Genomic DNA, 20,231 nt, shown 5'->3' on the forward strand with positions numbered 1-20,231 from the left:
AAGGTAATACTTTTTTACTTTACTCCTCTTCATCCCCTATGGGACACAAGGCTTCAATAAGCTCTTTCCATTGTATTTGATTTTTGTATCCCTCCCCATGACAGGTTCATCTTTTCCAACTCCAGTGTCACAGTTCTGCACCAGATGGTTTTGGGCCTTCTTTTGCCTGATGGTGTCCATCTTAAGGCAACTCTCATGATCCGGCCCAGTTCCATTCTTAGCACATGGCCTAGCCATCTCAGACATCTGTGTAAGATTTCCTCTGTGATGGTGCGGCTACCTGTTTTCTTAACCTACAGGTACTCTGCAAGTGACCCACAAAAAAGGTGATTCATAGGTGGTATTTTGTCCTCGTTTTATTTCCAGGTGTGGTTCCCAGTTAAACAAAGAGTGGGGGGAGCAGGTGATGATGACAGAAGTATATTAAAATGAAATGATAATAATAATAATTTAATTTAATGTTTTAATCCTCTGACTGCTGATTTTGTGTGTTGGCTCTGTTTTCTGCACCACCTGGAATATGAGAGCTGCTTCAATCAGGTGTGTCACTTACAGGCACGTTAACTGTGGAGATGTGCTGCTCAGTATTGTGAAAATAAGCAAAAATGTATTTATTGAAATCATATTTCTTGAATTACTTTTGTTTTTAAATATATTATCTTAGTTTCAAAAGTATGCAATGTCCCAAAATGATCACTTTAAACGTCCTGCCTTATAAAATCCCGACCTCACCTGTGCACTATTATTAGCTGAGGGCTACAAACCTAGAAATGTCCTGAACACAGCAAAATAATAGGAAAATAAAAAAATACCGCAGAGGGCTTGGTCTCTGCAGATAAGTGCATCGCTACACATTTGAAATGGTTCAGAAATGATGACTGAGAGGGTTTATTTTTGGGTCTATACAAAATTTTTAAGGGAAAATCATGGCTAGTACACTGCTAAGGCTTTCCCATTTAGGTGTGAAAACCTACATACATACAGCCATGTCCTCACCTTGTGTATCTCATACTGGTTGAGCGGTATGGTTCCAGCTGCTACTTTCTCTCCCAGCTCCACCAGGTGTTTCTGGATGTTCTCCACTATGACATCACGACTCTGGTCCGACAAAATTTGACCGATCACATAGCTGAAGGAACAGAGGAGAGGAGCACGCTTTATCATGCGTAACAAGTAGACACATTTTAAGTGCTTTTCAATGTCCGATATGTAGCTTTCGGTCACGACGGTTTGGTTCATCTAACATACTTGCCACATTCCTTGGCCAGGTCACACCAATCTCTGCGCACGATGTCCAAGCCTTTGAGCTCCTGCTTGACGCTGTATCTTCCTTCGCCGTGGTTCTCAACCACCAAGGCAGCATATTTCTTCTTCTTCAGCAGTAAGAGCGACTTAAACACCCCATCGATGTCGATCTCCAGCAGTTTGTAGAGCTTATTTACTTCAGCCTTCACCTGGGAGTGACAAACACACGTTCAGTGAAAATGTCAAATATAGAAACAACCGAGAAAAAGGAACATACGATGTCTACTGCTGGGGGAACAAGTGGAGAAACACACCTTATTGCCAAGCTTAAAGACTTCCTCCAGTGACTTGCTGTTGGTGTTGATCATAATGGAGTCAGTGTCTCCATAGATGACTTCCAGATTCATCTGAGTCACACAAGAGGAAAATGACATAGGAAAAAAGGAAGTATGTAAGTTAGAAACAATATATCATCTACAAACCTAACAGAATATACTATTTCTCACAACACTAACTGTACTTCTATCTAAATTTCTACTTAGAACTTTTTATTAATACCTAGAAGCTCATATATCGTTGCGAATCATGAGCTGCACTACTGGACTTCTTTCACACAGATATTTTCTCAATTCACTCAGTCTAAGGTATTTTAATGTCAACCGTCTAATCAGGCCCTCCAGGGTGTTGTGTTAGTTGTTGCTATCGCAGCAATTGACGCAAATTCTCTGTACAACCTTGCAATTTTGCCCAATCACTACAACTTTATAACAAATTTGACTCTTTGGAACATGTGAAATCTCTTTTCACTGTAGACCTATGCACAGTGTATTAAGTCGTTCAGCCAGTCTCTTTCTCATGAGACTACTGCTGCCAGAGTGTAAACTTCTTGCCGTTATCTGTGTCACCTACACAGTGACACAGCTAACATTACCCAACAGTTGTTAACTTGTTTAACCACAGAGCTGAGCCATTTCGGTGTCGGTGTGACATTGTTGGGACTGTTTAACAGCTCTGTGTTGGATGTTAGCAGCTGTTAGCTCGTGCTAACCAGGCAGAGACAGCAGTAGGAGAGCAGCTCATGGAGAGCGTTCTACAGGACTGCGTCAAATTGTAGCAACAGCTGATCGTGACAGCATGCATCGCAATTTTTTAGGAAAGCTACTGTGAAATCAGGTGTTTCAGCCACATGAATCCCAGAAAAAGCCTGCGAAATCCTCGAGGGACTGACTAATATGTCTCATCCCTTAGCCTGCCTCTGTGCTGCTGTAACATGTAAATCTTACATGTTATTATGTATTTAAAGAAACTGTTATCATTACATTCAGTGCTATTGAGGTGAATGTGATAATTTATCCTGATACAGATCTTAAGTCATATCTTCCAGAGTTTTCTACATTATCATTGACTAGATTTGTATATTAGCTTGTTAATAACTCACCTTCTGAACCATGTCTTTGGTGTGCATGAGAATCTGCAGGAGAGAGCAGACACGACAGTATGAATGGAGACTGATACACGCAACAAAAAAGCGCTACTACGCACACAACATTTCAACACAGTAAACAAACAAATCACTCAGGAACAAACAATGATTAAATATGAAGTTTCTCTGTTATTTATTCTGTGTGCGTGGCGCGTGTGTGTTTGTGTGTGCATTTGTGTGGACACTGGAGCGGAGCAGGTGACTTGCTTTTAAATGGGGGATAACTGGCTAAGAGGGCAATTATGAGAGCGTGCTGTGACAGGCGTCTTTTCAACCCACACACATCCCAGCCGCGCAACACACACTCAAACACACACGCACACCTTAATGACTTGTAATGGCCTTTATCACCCGCAGAGTGAGTGACGGACAAATAAGAGAATTCTGTTAACGCAGGTTGTCCGCTCTGTGTGTGTGTGTGTGTGTGTGTAAGAGGTAGAGATCTGAGCAGCAGAGGGATCCCAACAGGTGGGGGCCCAGAGGAGGGGAGGGCCGGGTGGGGGCTCTGGGTGGCTAATCTGGGGGGGTCGTAGGGATGGAACGCAGTGTGACCTGTCACCAGCAATCTGCTCCTCAATCAACCACGGCCGCATATATACACACCCCGACTCACACTGTGCTCCGTGTGGGGACAAGGACGTGGCTATTTCAGAGTGTGAGGAAGGGGCGGGGTCGGGCTGCGGCAGGACCGGGGGGGTGTTCCACTCCCTGAAACCAGAGTGGGACTTAAGCATGCTTTATGGGCTGCTACATACCACTGTACGGCGGGGGGAGTTTGAGTCATTCACAGAACAGCCTCCTCCATTAGGGACTGCAGTCAAGGTCAAGGTCTCACCACAAACACACACATTCACAATCACTCACACACACACACACACACACACACACACAAATCTTGGCCCAGGCGTACAGGCACTAAATTGTGCTGCTGAGCTTTAATGCAGACAAAACGACCCGCCTGTCTCCCGCTAGTTTATGTGATGAAGAAGGGAAGAGGAAGATGAAGATGAATAAAATCTTAGAGCAGGCGTCAGACTGTGTGTACAGGTGGATAAATCTTCAGAGCAAAATTATGATTTCTGAGACATTTTCAATACCTGTAAAAGCAAAACATTATGCATTGTTTGTGGCATAAAAGTCTTCAAGTCATGAATGAAAATGCTTTTTTTTCTCCTGAGTTAAAATGTGACTCAGAGGTGCATTTAGCGAGCGTAGAGCAGGTTATTTAACATACAGACAGAAGCTGAAGAGATGATCATTGTTGCGAAATATAAAGCAAAGCATAAGCACAGAGCCCAAACTAGACATGCACTCAGTCAGTCCCTTTTTAGGATCCCACACATTTGAATAAAATTTTGACCATGAAGTGTATCAAACACGCCAACTAAGAATGGCTGGAGTCCAAAGTGAAGCAGGCTACTAACACAAAGGTTGCAGATACATTACAGTAAATGTCACGATGGGACAATTTGAGCATAGATACTGAACAGGATGTTCTTCCGTCCCTAAACAAATACCAATGAGGAGCGAGGAACTTCAGCTGTGTCTGTGTCTCCATTGTCTCATGTTTGGTTCAAATTTCTAATGACACACACATAACAGAGTGTGTTAATGAAATGGTGAAATTGTGGCTTAAATGGCGAGCATACAAACACAATAATGGGGCTTCTTGTTGGGGGAGTTGCACTCACAAAGAACCTGCACATGAAGCATATAACAGGTCTTGGGGTACCTTAATAACCAAATGTCCTGTCTACAAATATCAGCGTTGTTCTGAGCCATTTAATCTGCACTAAGCATTACATAATGTGTGGGCAAATGTAATATTCTATTACAGTCTATCACTGAACTATACTATATGACAGTGGTTCCCAACTGATGGGGTTGCAGTCCCAAACTGGGTCGCAGATCCAATCTGAATGGACCACAAGTGACTCACAAACATGTTTGTAAAAAACACACCTTATTTTTAAGAAAAGTGAATTTCCAGCACAGAGCTTTTTTTAAGTGCAGTTTCCTGTTGTACAGTGAGTGACTAATGGGCAGCTACTTAACAGAGACAGCAAGCTACTGTAACTCAACAAGTATGATGCTAAATGTGTGAACTAATGACAAAGGAGAAATCTGGACCCTGTGGCTGGACCTGCTGGGAACCACTGCTATATAATATAGTGAAATCTTGAAATTTCAAATGAATGGGAGCGGAACAGCGGTATCCAGTAAAATGCCTCAACATGATCCAGCAAAGTGCTGCAATGTGCCAAATCAAATACATTCGAGCAATCATTCCCTGATGATTACATTGCATTTTGTAGTTTACCTAGTTGGCAACCTGTGGAGCTGAAAAATGAAGTCAACACAGGAGTGAGGTTCCTAAAATGGCCACCTGAGGCTGGTTTCAAAAGCAAGTCAATCCCCATAGACACCATGTTAAAATGCCCAACTCTACAAGAGACATAAAAATATTTAAAGCCTGGTATGAACTCTATCGCTAATTTCACAATTCCTAACAACTTAATAGGAAGGGAAGTTTTATAAACCTCACCTGTTTACATTTTATCAAGGTGTACAGTTATGCATATGGGTGACAGGCCTTCTGAGTGTCACCACAGTCCAAGTCAAGGATGCTTCCTTGGTAGGACCAGTACTTCCAAGACAGATCCTACAGAGACTGGGCAAGAACACTTCCTAGCATTTGGTGAGCAAACCTGGCTAGCAAGTGCCCAGGTGTGCGTCATCAAAGAGGCCTCGCCTTCATTTCCGACAAATCATGTGCATGGAAATGTAGGTACTTCATGCCCGCAGACGATGCACACACGCACACTTGTAAATTCTCTGAAGGAAGGACTCTGTCATCAGTAGAATTCGAAGGATCCTTGACATTGGAACAGTTCTTAGGCGGGATTTGATGACGTAGCTTTCCTTGACTTTGAGAAGCACCATATGGGTCAGATTCACCCCTCACTTCTCCATACTCTCATCCAAATATGGTCACTTCTGGCTCCAAAAGCCCAAGATGGCGATGGCCAAAATGCCAAACTCAAGCCTTCAAAACCAAAGTCTATAGGTTTACCTTGGGATCGCCACGATAAGATAAAAGTAAAAGCTGCCCTAATCATTTTCTAGATTTGTAAAATCCCTTCTCGCAATATTATAAACCGCCGAGCAGTGTTTTGGCCACTGATAAGACTTCAGATTCACAGATGGCTACCTCAGCTTATATGGAATGTCAAATAACATATTGTGTCATGGTGTTTGTCAGCACATGGACACTTCCATATTAAAATCTAGCCTTTGTTATAAGCAGTGGGCTTCTCAGTAACACTTTTCACCTTGATAAAACAGTAAAGGAAAAGCAGTGAAAAAGGAGAGAGACAGAAGAGGAGACTGGAATGATCAGAGAATAGACGGAAGGAAAGGGCAGAGAAGTGATGAAGAGAGAGATGTGGGAAAGACAAGAGTCAGAGCGACGGCACCGTGAGGCCAGCGAGGTGAGAATGCGTTGATGTAATTGATGTGTGGACTCATTTAGACAGGTTTTCCATATGCTGTCAGTCCCAGCAGGACAGACTGCTATAAGGAATGAACCGCGTGAAAGACAAGTCGTTTGACCATGATGCAATGTGTGCAACTCACTGTGTGTGTGTGTGTGTGTGTGTGTGTGCGCTCATCTTTAAACACATACCAACACACACGGTATATGGACCAATGCAAACACATAGCCCTGGGGGGTACAAAGAGCATGTGTGTCTATCGACCCTCTGATGACTAAACTAGTCACCACCGTGCATGCCGCTCATACTGGGGCAAACAACTGAAAAAGCCTGACTTGTATTACTCAACATTATTCTGATACTGTGTCCTTCAGTAATACAACTGAGTCTCTCCGATTAACCAGATGATCAAAATGGGATTAATGTAGAGCTGTTAATCCATTAGTTGATCTGACAGCCAAACGTATTAAATAACAGTTTTATTTTCTTTAAGCAAAACTTCAGTGGTTCCAGCTTTTCAGATGCAAATAATATCATTATAATTAATATAATTACACTTGGACCAGATAAAATGTCTTGCGCGAGAAAGCTGCTCTTGATTGGTCAAAATTTCCATGTGGGAAAAATCCAGGAAGTAAACAAAACGTTGAAGAAGAGTACACTTGCAAGATAAATGTGACACTTTCTAATGTCACAATGGAGGGACAACTACGCAGGTTGATTTTAGCACTGCTCATCGTGGACTATATTGCAGTCATTGTTCATTTTAGTCAAACCATACAGTTTGAAAACGAGGCGCGGCTCCAACTAGAAAACAATGTTTTGATGCATTGGATGTGCTGAATGTGCATATTAAGGCAGTACAGGAGGAGGTGCACATTAATAATCCTCCAGGACTGTAACATGCTCGTGTTTAACCCAAACAATGTGTCATGTGACTGCAGTTGGTTCGGATCGGGGTCAGAACACGAACCCCACCAGAGTTCATTTGTAACCAGACCGAGACCACCTCTACAAGAAGGTCTCGGTCAACTGAACCGAACCAAACAGGGCAGGTGTGCAAGGACCCTTAGTCAAGTCGAATCTCCTCTTCTCCTCATTTGCCTCATTTTCTGCTCAGTACATATAAAAACCTGTTACAATCTCCTAATTACTATTTCCCTCTTTTTATCACACCTAAAACATCACTCAACTTTCTTGTGTTCCTGTCTCTTTCACTTCTCAGCCTCTTGGTGTTAATAGAGTGTAATTAGACTGGACAGTAATTGAGCAGCTAAGTGACAAGTGCCGCATGGTGTGAAGGATCGGGACAGAAGATTTGTCAGGAGAAAAGATTTTTTTTTTTTTTTTTTAAATTCTTAATCCCTATTCTTTGTCATCCTTTCCTTTCAGGCCACAACACAGGTGAGGGCTGTGAGAGGTCATGAAGGTTCAGAGGTCAAATGAGATGGCATGCCTCTTCATAAGCATATAGTAAAATTAATTCTGCTGTACTTGTGTGTGCACGCTGCCCTTAACCATTGACTCTGCCTGTTACACACATTTAGACAACAATGTAGTACACATGCAGAACAATAAATCCAGCGCGCATAAATAGGAGAAAGGCAAGGACAAAAAAACACTGGCTTTCCCAACCACTCACTACTAAATTTCAGTGTTGTAAAGGGTTAGTTTCTGACATGGATCCTACACTCAACAGATGATGTGTTCCATAGAACATGGGAGACTTTTATGTCCTATGTTCGTACTACTTCGTAGAAGTTCGCTGTCAGAAAGGGCTGTCTGTTTGGGAAGTACTGAACATATGACTGGATAAATGAGACTTGGATAAAACTGTATGAGTTGTGTGTAGGGTTGGGTACCGAAACCCATTGCCAGTATGGCATCAGTTATCATGAGGGGCGGATCTATGTGCACACCCAGGCCCACCCAGATTGACAGCTTGCCCACCCAGTAAGATTCATGGAGGAAAAAAAAAAAAAAATCATAATTCATAACGAATTATCATAAAATCTGCTTTAAAGGTTTGTCATTTCTGTTTTATTGAGAAAATTCAAAAATTAAATAAAAATAAAAAAGAACTTCCTCTCTTGCGTCATTGACGATGTTGTGCACACGCTTGAGTTCATGAGCGGTCAGAAGGTGGGTGCTGTCGGTCATAGGTACTGTAGCAGGAAGCTGGAATTGTTTAACAATGGCTAAACAGTTATCTTTGAGCCACTTTTTCAAAAAACCACGTCTACAGACAGAAGAAAGTTCGGACCAGGCTGTGCTTAAAGAGGATGGTCGTCAGGAGAAGTTAATTGGCCCGGGGAATGAGGGGGAAAGAGTCACCACGTCATCATCGCCATCCCCTAGCCTTTGTCCTAACCGGGCTCCGGCTCCGACCCACCGACCGCCACTGGCCGCATCTAGTGAGCCAATCTGGACACCGTTGGATTTATCACCCATGGAGGAACCAGCCACTCAACCCAAGCTGATAGCATTCCCAGCTACTGTCATAGGTGGGAAATTGCGGTCATTTAATGCCAACTGGTATGGGAAGTACAAGTGGACTGAGTACAGTAAAGAACAAGATGCAGTGTTTTGTAAAGCTTGCAGACATTTTCCGGAGATGCACACTGAGACTACGTTTATAAGTGGCTACAAAAACTGGAAACGTTTCAGAGAGGCCTGCGACAAACATGAGTCTAGTAAGCCACATGCCATTGCGCAAACAAAACTGGCATCATCAGGGACAGCCACGGACCGCAAAGCCACGGGACAGTGTTGAACCAGCTGCACGGTGATGCTCCGGCATTTGTGGAGAGAAACCGGGAACATGTTAAGGTTGTCCTGGACATTGCTATGTTGTGTGCCAAGCTTGAAATCCCGCTCAGAGGCCACAGAGAAACTGAGGACGCGCTCAACAAAGGTAATTTTTTGGAGCTTTTTTAGTTCATGTCAAAATATGCACCAGAAATTGATAACCGACTGAAGGAGCTGCCACGAAATGCCACATTGATGAGCCCCCAGGTTCAGAATGAGCTGCTTGAAGCCGCAGCATCAATCCTACTTCGTAAGACAAAGGCTGAACTGCATGGACAATATTTTGCAATACTTGCAGATGAGTATAAAGATCTGGCGAAACGAGAGTTAGTTGATGTCTGTGTGAGATTTATTCATGGAGGAGTCATCGAAGAGCGGGCAGTAGGCTTTGTTGAGACCGCAGATTTGTCTACACAAGGAATATCACAAAAGATCCTGGAGGTCCTTCAACCACTTGGTCTGGATGCTTCTCTCTGTGTCGGGCTCTGTTTTGATGGAGCATCTGTTATGTCGGGACACAGGGGTGGGGTTCAGGTTGTCCTGAAAGACACTGCAACTCGCATTGGCTGACCTTAGTGTTGTGCAGTGCAGCCAAAGAATCTGGGCGTGTTAGCACCTTTTTTGACACTGTGAATCAAATACACAGCTTCTTCACTGGGGCCCAGCGGCACGCTCGATTTATGGAGATCCAAAAGGAGATGCACCCTGATCGTCAGAGCATGGAGCTGGAGAGATCGAGCGACACCAGATGGAGTTCAAAATCTGGGTCGGTGCACAAGATATTGAAATTGTTGGATGTGCTACTGGAGGTTCTAGCTGAATGTGCAGAAGGCAGTGGACAAACTAAAATAGAAGCAGAACAACTGTTGCAACAGATGCAAACGAAAAAGTTCATTTTCATGCTTGTGATATTTTGCAAACTTTTTGAAAACAGTGATTTTGCCACAAAGGGGCTGCAGAGCTCAACATTATGCGTCACAGACTGCATATCCCTCATAGAAACGCTGAAAGCTACATATGTGACTTTCCGGGATGATTCAGATGGTGACTTTGAAAAAGTGCTGAGACTGACAGAAAAATTGAGCATGAGATAGCTAACTGCGATGTGGCTGCTTCTCGTGCGCGCAAGCTGCCTTCAAAGTTTCGCACATCTGTTGTCACCACGACATTGGGGAAAACATCGGCCATCACGAGTGATGCTGATTTAAAGGCTTTGTGGAACAGTGTTCAGGACAGGCAGGTATCGGAGTTAAACAGCTGATTTAAAGAGGACACATATGGAATCATGAGAGCATCGGCCTCTTTTGCACCTGGATCTGCCACTTTTGGAGACAAAGACATTCTAAAAGCTCCGTGTGACTTGTATGGGGTTGAAATAGCTGATGCTGAACATACTGTGTTCACTCAGCACATCAGACGGAGAATGGATCAGAACAACTTCCCCACACTGATGGAAATACTGGACAGCTGCCCGTCGGACATTTTTCCTAATATGAACAGTCTGTTAAGGGCCATCATAACGCTCCCTTTGACCTCCTGCAGCGCTGAGAGACTTTTCTCCGCTACCAACAGGATCCAGGCGCGCCTGAGATCATCTATGCTCACTGGACGCCTCAACAATCTGACACTCCTGTCATTTGAAAAAGAGATGATTGACAGTTCGGATTATGATGACATAATCAACGCTTTTAACTCCAAGCCCAGAAGACTCCGCCTTGTGTAGCAACTGCAGGTAAGACTGTTTTTTTTTTTATTCTTATAATAAGGCTTCATCAAATATGTCAATATATCCAAATATGTACATTAACTGAGAGTTATAAAACAGAATCAAGCATCACACGGCTTTACAAATATGCCGAAAATAATGTGTATGCATATTTCTGGCTTTGTGCGAGCACACAGTTTTAATCATGTTTTAGTATGTTCTTGTTACTAAATCCACAGATATCTCAGCTTTAAAAATAATCAGGCCCATCCAAATTTTTGCAGGCCTAACCATTAGCTACGTTCTGGCGACTGGTTATCATCAGTCAAATATATTGTTCAAAACCAAATTAAAATTTGTCTTTACAGTTTAAAAAAAAAAAAAAAAAAAGCCATTCTTTAATGTCATTGACTGTCATTTGTGCTAAATTCTTTTGGAAGTATCAGTTCAGACACTACTTAGTCACCAGTACTGTTTTATAAATATCATTTTAGAACAAGTATTGATACCAAACCCTAGTTATGTGAGACTTTGTAAATAGATGTTCTGATATAGTTTTGCCATTTGTTAAATGTGGATCCCAAAGACTTCGGAGTCATGCAAGAAAACCAAAATTTTCTATACAAATTCAATGTAACATGGGGTGAGTAACTGATATACAAATGGTCATTTGGGGAATAAAATACTCCTTTAAAAAGGCATTAAAACATTTCTAGATAAACCTTCAAATTGAAGCAAATGGCAGCTTCAACACACTTCAGTCTGTAGCTGCAGCTTTTTAAGACCAACCAGTTTTGGACCTGACAGCAGTATATGAGAGTGCTGTGGAGAGTTCTGTTCCTACAGTATTTCAACACTGACTTGCACAGCTTACAGGTGACATTTTCACTTTGTGCTCCCCATTTTTAAAACATAATGTACCCAACAATCTGCCTTGAGACTTAAGGACATAGACTTTGGGGCATCTGACCCTGCCAATGTTGCTAAAAGATGTAGTTGGGTTAAGTGGTGCTGCCGTAGTGTGTAACACTCAAAGCTGCCATGAAGTGAACAAGGGAGACAACCACAGGAGCACAGGTCCATGATAAATGACAAACATTGTCCAGTTGACTGGTGGAGTTGGATACACCTAAATCAAGGTTTTCAGAAGAGAAATTAAGTTGGAAAAAGTGACAGAGGTTGGAGGTTTGATATTTTAACAATTAACACCGTCTACACTTTAATACCTTTAATATCTCAGTGTAAAATCTGCACTTGCCCGGTCCCTGACTCGACGTCTCACAGCTTGAAACCCCAATTAATTTAGTGCTTTTAACAATGTCTCATGTCTTTTCATGTGTACTCGTGTGTCTGCACATGAGCTGTACCCATTAGCTGTGCAATATTGCACCCTGTCATGCTAATTGATGAGTGGTTCAGCCTTGTTGTGATATCTGGCTTTTCCCCAGCTGTTGCTCAGCCATTTGCTTGCCTTATCTATTAGTGTTACGTGTCTTGTTGTCATGTCGCTCTCATGTTATTCTTTATTTCATTCCACTACCTCCGCCTCCTCATCAAAATATCTTTTGTCTTTTGCCAGGCTGTCATTTTAAATAAGAATGTGGGTCTTAACTGATCTGCATTGAATAGGTGACAAATGGTTTATAGATTGAAAGGAAGCAATAAAGATAATACAGAGATACACACAAAGATGATACCCCTCTACACACACACAGACGCACACACACCCCTCTGATCAGCAGATCAGAGGCAGCATGTTAAACCTCAGTGCGGCAGAGGGCCCTTGTAAAAAGAGCCTGGGGCACCAGTGACGATTGTTTTGAAAAGCACTCAGCTGAAAAGCATTTTGGGATGACAGTCGGCCGACTGAAATAGCACCTGTGGAGGAACACACCACTGTCAGAGCTGGGGGGGTGGGGTGTCGTACGCACAACACATATACAAGGCGCATGGGTATGCATGCACATACACACACACACAAACACACTCTCTTTCACTAACACAATCTCACACACAAAGATGCATAAAAGATCTGTAGTCTCTCTTCTGCTGGTGTGAGCTCTCATGTGCACACAGCTCCGTACACGGACATGCAGAGAATGAAAAGCCCTTTTTTTTTTCTTTTTTTTTTTTTACTGAAATGATTTCACTTGCATGCAAGAATGCATGAGCACAAAGACACACACACACACACACACACACACGACAGGGACTCAGGGTCCTATATTATGCTTGGAGGATAAGCAGAGTCGTCAGAAATGGATTAGCCTTGTAAAACAAATTTGGTTTTAGTTCTGAAAGAATGGAGACATGTTGTATTTGGGGTCTGCTGGTAAAACAAAGCACAAACAGCTTCAATGAAAACAACGCATGAGATGTGACAAGTAAAATCTGCTTGTACGAAATATGTAAAAGTAGGGATGCACAGATTGTGAAAATCTTGGCCAATTACAATATTTACGACACCATTTTGACAGATAACCAATAGCTGATACTGATGTTTTTATGTTGCTGATTTTGTTTTTCATTTATTCCCGAATTTGTGCTAGATAAACAAAGAAATCATAATTATTTAAAAAGAGTCATTCAGTCCTTCAGTACATTGCCTTTAAATGAGCAAAAATTCAATCAGAAGTTTATAAAAAGTTTATAACAATAGGGTATGTCCCCTGAGGCGTCGCTAGCGAGTTTACTACATCCTTTCATCCCAATGGTATCTCAACTGAAGATTACTTTTAGTCCAAAACACATTTTTTTGTTATTCCCAGGACGACAGAACGCCGTTAGTCTCAAGCTCTGCTTTCGAGCCTGCACAAAATTAATGTGACACCACAGAAAAACATCAGCAACTGCCATCTGTGAATGTCATCTTATTTGTTGATAGGCTGATGGCAGTCGACAAGGCAAACATCAGCCGATACCAATGTGCCGCCGATAAATCGGTGCATCCCTATGTAAAAGCATGAGGAAGTGTGAGGAAAATGGCATATGACACAAGCATCAATGAAATAACACCTTAAGACTGCATAAAACAAAGGGAACAATAATGTTGTAAAATCATGCGACTTTTCAAAACTGCACAGACGTTGTCATTCCTGGTTATATTTGATGAAGGTACCACCAGCTAAGCTGCTTTTGCGGACCTCAAGTTACAAACAGATTCATATGGGGCCTAGAGTCTGGAGTTATAGTTTCTAAAATTCCTGTGTGATGTCACACAAACACACAGACACACACACTTCTATCTTTGTGGGGACCCCCCCCCCAACATAATGCATTCCCTAGCCCCTTACTTTAACCTTTACCATCACAACTCAATGCCTAACCCCAACCCCAACCTAAACCTTACTGTAACCTGAACCCTAAAACCAAGTCTTAACTCTCAAACAGGCCTTTGTAGACATGAGGACCAGCCAAAATGTCCTCACTTTCCAAAAATGTCCTCACTCTGTTGATAAAACATGTTTTTGGTCCTCCCTATGTAGCATGTACAACTGAACACACACACACACACACACACACACACACACACACAGACACAGACACACAGACACACACACACACACACACACACACCTGTCCTGGCAGATGCCATTGCTGTGTTCTCATGTCTGCTACTGGGAGGGTCAATCTGTTGTAAAGCTGTGTCTGATTTAATACAACCGGCTGAGATCACAAACACCGGCGTTCATCGAAAATAACTCGACAATGACAGCAATCCTCCCGCTGTCTGATCAATTAAAAATGTGGTACTTTAATCGTTGGAAAGGACACATCCCAGTGTGTCATTTCATCCATGGCACACTCAAAGTAGCCACCAATGAATTCTTAAAATGTTGCCAGGCAAATGGATAATGTACGTGTGGATGATCAGAAGAGCTTATTTAAATGCGAGGCAACAGATGAAATGATCTTTGGTATAGAGTTCCCCAGGAATGAGTCCTAAAACCCAGAAATGCCTTAGCATGTTATCTCAAACGGTTCCCGCGTCTCGAAGTCAATATGTTCTTTGAATTGATTTTTGGTTTGATGCCTGAAATAAGGTCTGTGGTTCACAAAAGCTTAAGAGACATGCATGTTGATCTACAACATAAAATCTGTTAGCAAATACCCCACTGTGAATTTAGAAGCTTTTATGCGTCTTAAAAAAGGTGGTTGCTTACAAGTGGCTAAATTAGACTATAGAACGTCGCCACACCGAACATGGCTTTACAGTCTTGTTATGGTGGTGACGTAAGCTCATGCGACCGTTAGCTTTTTACTTCTGGCAATTGCATTTAAGCTTCAATAATCATGGAAAACGCGTTTTGTTTGTGAAGATTATCTTGCTGAACAAAATGTTAAATATTTCTGCAATAATTCAATGGAAAAATCATGTTGACTTTTTAATGAGGGAACCAGTGCGATGCCAACTTCCAGGTCGTCCTACCGAAAAACATCATCCCTGGAGCGCTAATTCTAATCATTTTTATTAATATATTTTCAACTGATCTTTGAAGTGTCTATAATAAACTTTTTTAGTATGACTATGCTGATGACTAGCTGGTGAGAATAGTGGAGCATTTAGCAGCTAAAGAGACAGATAATTCTCTCAGGAACTGGTGGAGACCAAAAACAGAACTAGAAGAGAGTGAATATTTGGGCAAGAAACACAACTCCTAAAACAAAATCAGCTTATGTAGAGTAAACATGTTATATATAGCCCTTTTCACATATGCAGTCTCTCCCCGACATGTTCAGGAACATTTCCTGCATGGGGTCAGGTGTAAATTGAAGCAGGGGTCGATATAAAGAGAATTCTGTGCTGCCGATTCCCCATCTCAAGATTTAGTAACATTTCAGGAAAAATGCCAGTATGACTGTGTTGTTAATGAAAGCAGTAATATTAATGGGACAAGCACGTAAAGGGGTATGCCCTTCTGACAAAAAAGACTTCATGTTGAGCAAGCAAACCAATCACTAGTCGCCGCTGATAGCGTATTTGGATCCAAGACTTGTTTATGGCTTAGCATGTACACCAATGGTTGAACAAGCAATGTAAGGTCTTTAATTTGCTTTGGCACCCCAAAAAAACAACCTCTCTTCTGCCATGTTCCCGAAAATTTTAAGACACGTCTTTTGCCACGTACATGTACATCTGGCGTCACCCTATCTTCTTACCCTTGCTGCATCTCTTCCAGCATTGGCGTGGCATGTGTGAAACGGGGCAAGAGGGAAATGTTCCTGAATGTAGTGCATGTGTGAATAGTGAAAATAACAAGCAATGCCCCAAAGGTTATCCCAGTAATTTACTGGGAACTAAGTGTTAAGGAGGCTCAAGTTTCAATTTCCTACCTGCCCTAAACTTAGGAAGCAGTAAATGTCAGCATATCGTTTTATTTTTGGTTCAATAAAACAAATGCAGCAAAGCAGAGCAGAGGATTGAATTCATTAGGGTCATAAATCAAGAAATGTTAAGGTTTTAATAGAACAGAATGTATGTCTCACCTACTTGTCAAGTCAGCTACAACCATGTACTAATTGTCCTCTCATTTACAACTCCATCAGTGGCCCTGATAAAGACACCATATGTCAGATCAATCCGCAATGAATCATAATCCCTGCCATTAGCCAGGTCTCACATGGCCTCATTAGCAGGTGTTGCTAAAGTCGCAGTTTGGATTCTGAAACCTTGTCCTGTCCACTGTCAGCCCTCACAGACAAGCTAATGTCGCCAAAATAGCAGCACTGCTCCCATGTGACTATTTGTTAAGTCCACTCCTATCAGCAGTAAAGCCGGCTCTACAGACTATGGGACCATGGAAACATGCAGCCCGCAATTCCCCAGACATGAGCACGCATGTGTGCACCGACACACATACACACATCAGTGTAGGCAGGCTTATGTATTCTTAAATCTAATTCGGGGAAATGTAAAAATGACCCTTGTGATTCTGAGACCACAGCAGCAATTGAGACCCTGAATGAAAGAAATGGGGGCAACAATATTTACGCGCTCCACATCACGGCGCAGCCTGACAGACACACACACAGACGAGACATGATAGGCTGGTTTAGGTATTTCTGCGTCTAATTCGGGGAAGTGATTTGTGATTCCTGAGACAAGAGGAATGATACAGAACCTGAACAAGGGACACCGGGGGCAACAATATTTACTTAGACTTCATTACAAGCACACGCACCCTCACACATACACACAAGTGCGCACTGAGGTTTAACCTAAGCCAAACTTTGACCTCTCCACACCCTCGCTCCGTTACCCAAGCCCGCTTCCATCCTTCACTCTGCATGCCATCCAATAATGTGAACTACGAGCTCCTGTCAGGCTGTTTTTAAACACAAGGACAGAGACTCAATTACAGCAGAACGGCTTTCCGGAGTCATCCTCCGTCCTGAGACACACACACCTGCTAATGGTTGTCAGATTTGCTGGCAAAAGGGTCAAAGGTCAAACCAATCTGCATTCCACAACAATCAACGGCTTCAAGCGGCCTCTGTTGTTAACATCACTCGATTAGGAGGACTTACACACACTTACAAATTGTGCTCAGAGACGAGAGGGTTAACGCGGATTCTCAACAAGTGGCAAATCTATGAAAACTGGGAATAAAAAAAGAGCTACTGATTAATTCTGTGTCTTTACTTACACTAAAGGACACCAAAGATGAACTACACTCCAGGAAAGCAGCTTTTGTGGTGCCCTTGACTGTTAGCAGACACTTCTCTATTTGCTATGACTAGCAACATTAACACCAGCAGAGGAAATTAACACCAACAACCGGCCAAATGCTGTAGAGTTTTTCCTGCAATGGATCTCTAAACCGCAAAAGCGTCTGCAGAAAATCCTCCATTCTTCACATTTAATTCTCTCTATTTGTACAGTGAAACTGAAGTCAGGGGTACACCATCCAGTGGCTGGCAGACAATAAAAGTCTTCCTAGTATGACAAATGCATTTATCAGCCTATTATAACCACATGCGTGTAAGTTGTCTGTGTTTCATATATCGGTTTCTCTGCACCCAACTGTTCTCTGGCGAACATACAAAAGAACCCAAAATAACGCTGAGGGGTTGAGGGGGACATCAATCTGTGGCTGTGTAATCCTAAACCTTCACCTTCCTCTTAATACCCATCATCCCCCCCTTAATACCCACACATACCAGGACAGAGTAGGGCCACAACAAATGGTCCCCCGACAAAGGGCAGAGTTCGGCCAGTAGCACTTGTGCGCGCACACGCACAGACACATGTACATCGACACATACATACAGACACAGATAGATACAAGACATACTCAAGGAGCTCGCACAAGAGTCGGGAGGGGAGCTAAGTGGGGGCTTTCCCCTCTTAACTTGGCAAGTCTGATCAGAAGAGCCACCGCCAAGGGTCTGTCATCCCCCCTGTGAGCCCCCTCATCTGAACCCTCCCTGGGCTGAGAAACCACTGGGGCCCCCGGGCCTGGCCCGTCCTGCCGCAGGGGGGTTAGGCCTCAATTTAAAACGAGAGTGAGAGAAAGATGAGAGCTAAGCCAATCAATAAATACACAGAACACATGCACATTCAGCCGCACACCCATCCAAACAGATGAAGGGAGCGCGCCGAAGGGCGGGAGGGTGGATTTACACCACGAACAGAGAAGTGGTCTGTGTACGTGTTGCAATTACAAAAATAAAAAGCCTCCTAAATCATGATATGAAAGTAGAGTGCAAATGTGACGATTAAAATGGGGGCCGGGGTGCAAACGGCAATACCCACAAATACACTAGAAACCCCGCTATAAATGCCAGCTGGCCTTTCTGGCTCGCTGCAGTCGGAAACTACCAAGAACTACTTGGCTTACGGTTATTAAACTGTTGCCTGAACCAAACTGCTCTTTGTGTCTTTGCCCGAGCCAGTCGGTTTATGTATAATAAAAATTATAGTAATAATAAACTTGATTTACAGGGCAGGAGATGTCACTTAAGGAGCTTTACAAAAAATATAAAAATGCAACACATTACATAAGGAGCACACAGATGAAAAAAATGAAATAATAAACAATACCTAACAAATAAATGTCCAAAAACAAATTTATCAGAGTGCTAAATTATACTCGACAACATTGTTTACAACATCTCATTTACAGTGGGAGTCCCTGGTTGTCGTGTTGATGCTGAGCTCTCCCAAAACACACAGCCTGCAGTATAAATAGATCCGTGTCTAAGATCATGGATACAAAGTAAACAAAACACTAAGATTGTGAAAACTGGGATCTCCTGCTGCCTCAGCAAGCTGAGGTCCATGCCATGTACTCAGCACACTGTGGGCTCGGCTCTGACTGATGACCTTTTGATGCACATCTCGCCAATCCGGTGTATCACTGCCCACTGTAAGCAGTGTACTAATGCAACTAATAAAATACAATCCAATTAGTTTAATGTCCCATGATTAAACTGGGTAACTTCAGAAGGCTGAGAGGAAACTGATATTGAAGGAGGTCATCAGCAGGTTTCAAGAGCAGCTTTAAAGACACAGTTCAACCCAAAATCAAGAATAAATATTTTTCCTCACACTTGTAGTGCAATTTATCAGTCTAGATTGTTTTGGTGTGAGCTGCTGAGTGTTGGAGATATCAGCCGTAAAGATATCTGCCATCTCTCGAATTTAATGGACCTAGTTGGCACTCGGCTTGTGGTGCTTAAAGCGCCAAAAAAATATGCATGAAAAACTCGTGAAAAAACGAAATCATGACCCAGTTACTCAAGATAATCCACAGACCTTGTTGCAAGCACTTTCATGTAGAAACTATTTTCTTTCTAGCAAACTACACCTGTCAACCGTATCACCACGCAGAAGGAAGCGTGCATCTACTGCTAACTCGCCTAACACCCCTGAGCTAGCTAACATTACAGCTCAGCAGAGGAGGACACCATTAATGTTTATATCTCGTGCTGTCACAAGCACGAGCCTCTCGTCCATGAGTAGATGCACGCTTCCTTCTGCATGGTGATACAGTTGGCGGGTGTAGTTCGGTAGAAACAAAATAGTTCCTACATGAAACTGCTCACAACAAGGTCTGTGGATTATCTTGAGTAACCGGGTCATGATTTCTGGAAAGAGACATTGCTGTTGAGTTATTCAAGCATATTTTTTGGCGCTTTAAGCACCAGAGGCTGAGTGCCATCTAGTTCCATTATATTCGAGAGAAGGCAGACATCTCTAATACTCTGCAACTCCCACCAAAACAATCTAGATTAATAGATAGCTCAACAGGTAAGTGAAAAATATAAATTTTCAGTTTTGGGATGAACTGTCCCTTTAAAATGATCTGAAGCCATTTAAAGGTAAACAAATTTATTTAAATCTATCAAAATATATGTGAACACGGCAGATATTCCAGGCCAGAAATTGTTACATGAAAGGGAAACAAAAGGATTGTTTTGATTGTATCAAAAGTGCAGCAGTTTTCAAATCAGTCACTGTGATTCTCTGAATCTGTCTCAGATATGATACATA

General features: G+C 42.5%; 1 protein-coding gene across 1 annotated transcript in view; it reads right to left on the reverse strand.

The window, feature by feature from the left end:
* pola1 (polymerase (DNA directed), alpha 1) overlaps positions 1–20,231 on the reverse strand; it is an 83,426-nt gene that overhangs the window by 47,987 nt on the left and 15,208 nt on the right. The window contains exons 27-30 of the mRNA XM_033639364.2: positions 2,684–2,716; positions 1,560–1,652; positions 1,249–1,454; positions 997–1,129 (exon numbers count right to left, since the gene is read on the reverse strand). Coding sequence (XP_033495255.2) covers positions 997–1,129; positions 1,249–1,454; positions 1,560–1,652; positions 2,684–2,716 — 465 coding nt within the window. The remainder of the gene's footprint in view (positions 1–996; positions 1,130–1,248; positions 1,455–1,559; positions 1,653–2,683; positions 2,717–20,231) is intronic.

Source organism: Epinephelus lanceolatus, chromosome 20 (genome assembly GCF_041903045.1).
Source record: "Epinephelus lanceolatus isolate andai-2023 chromosome 20, ASM4190304v1, whole genome shotgun sequence".
In the NCBI taxonomy this organism is placed as follows: Eukaryota; Metazoa; Chordata; class Actinopteri; order Perciformes; family Serranidae; genus Epinephelus; species Epinephelus lanceolatus.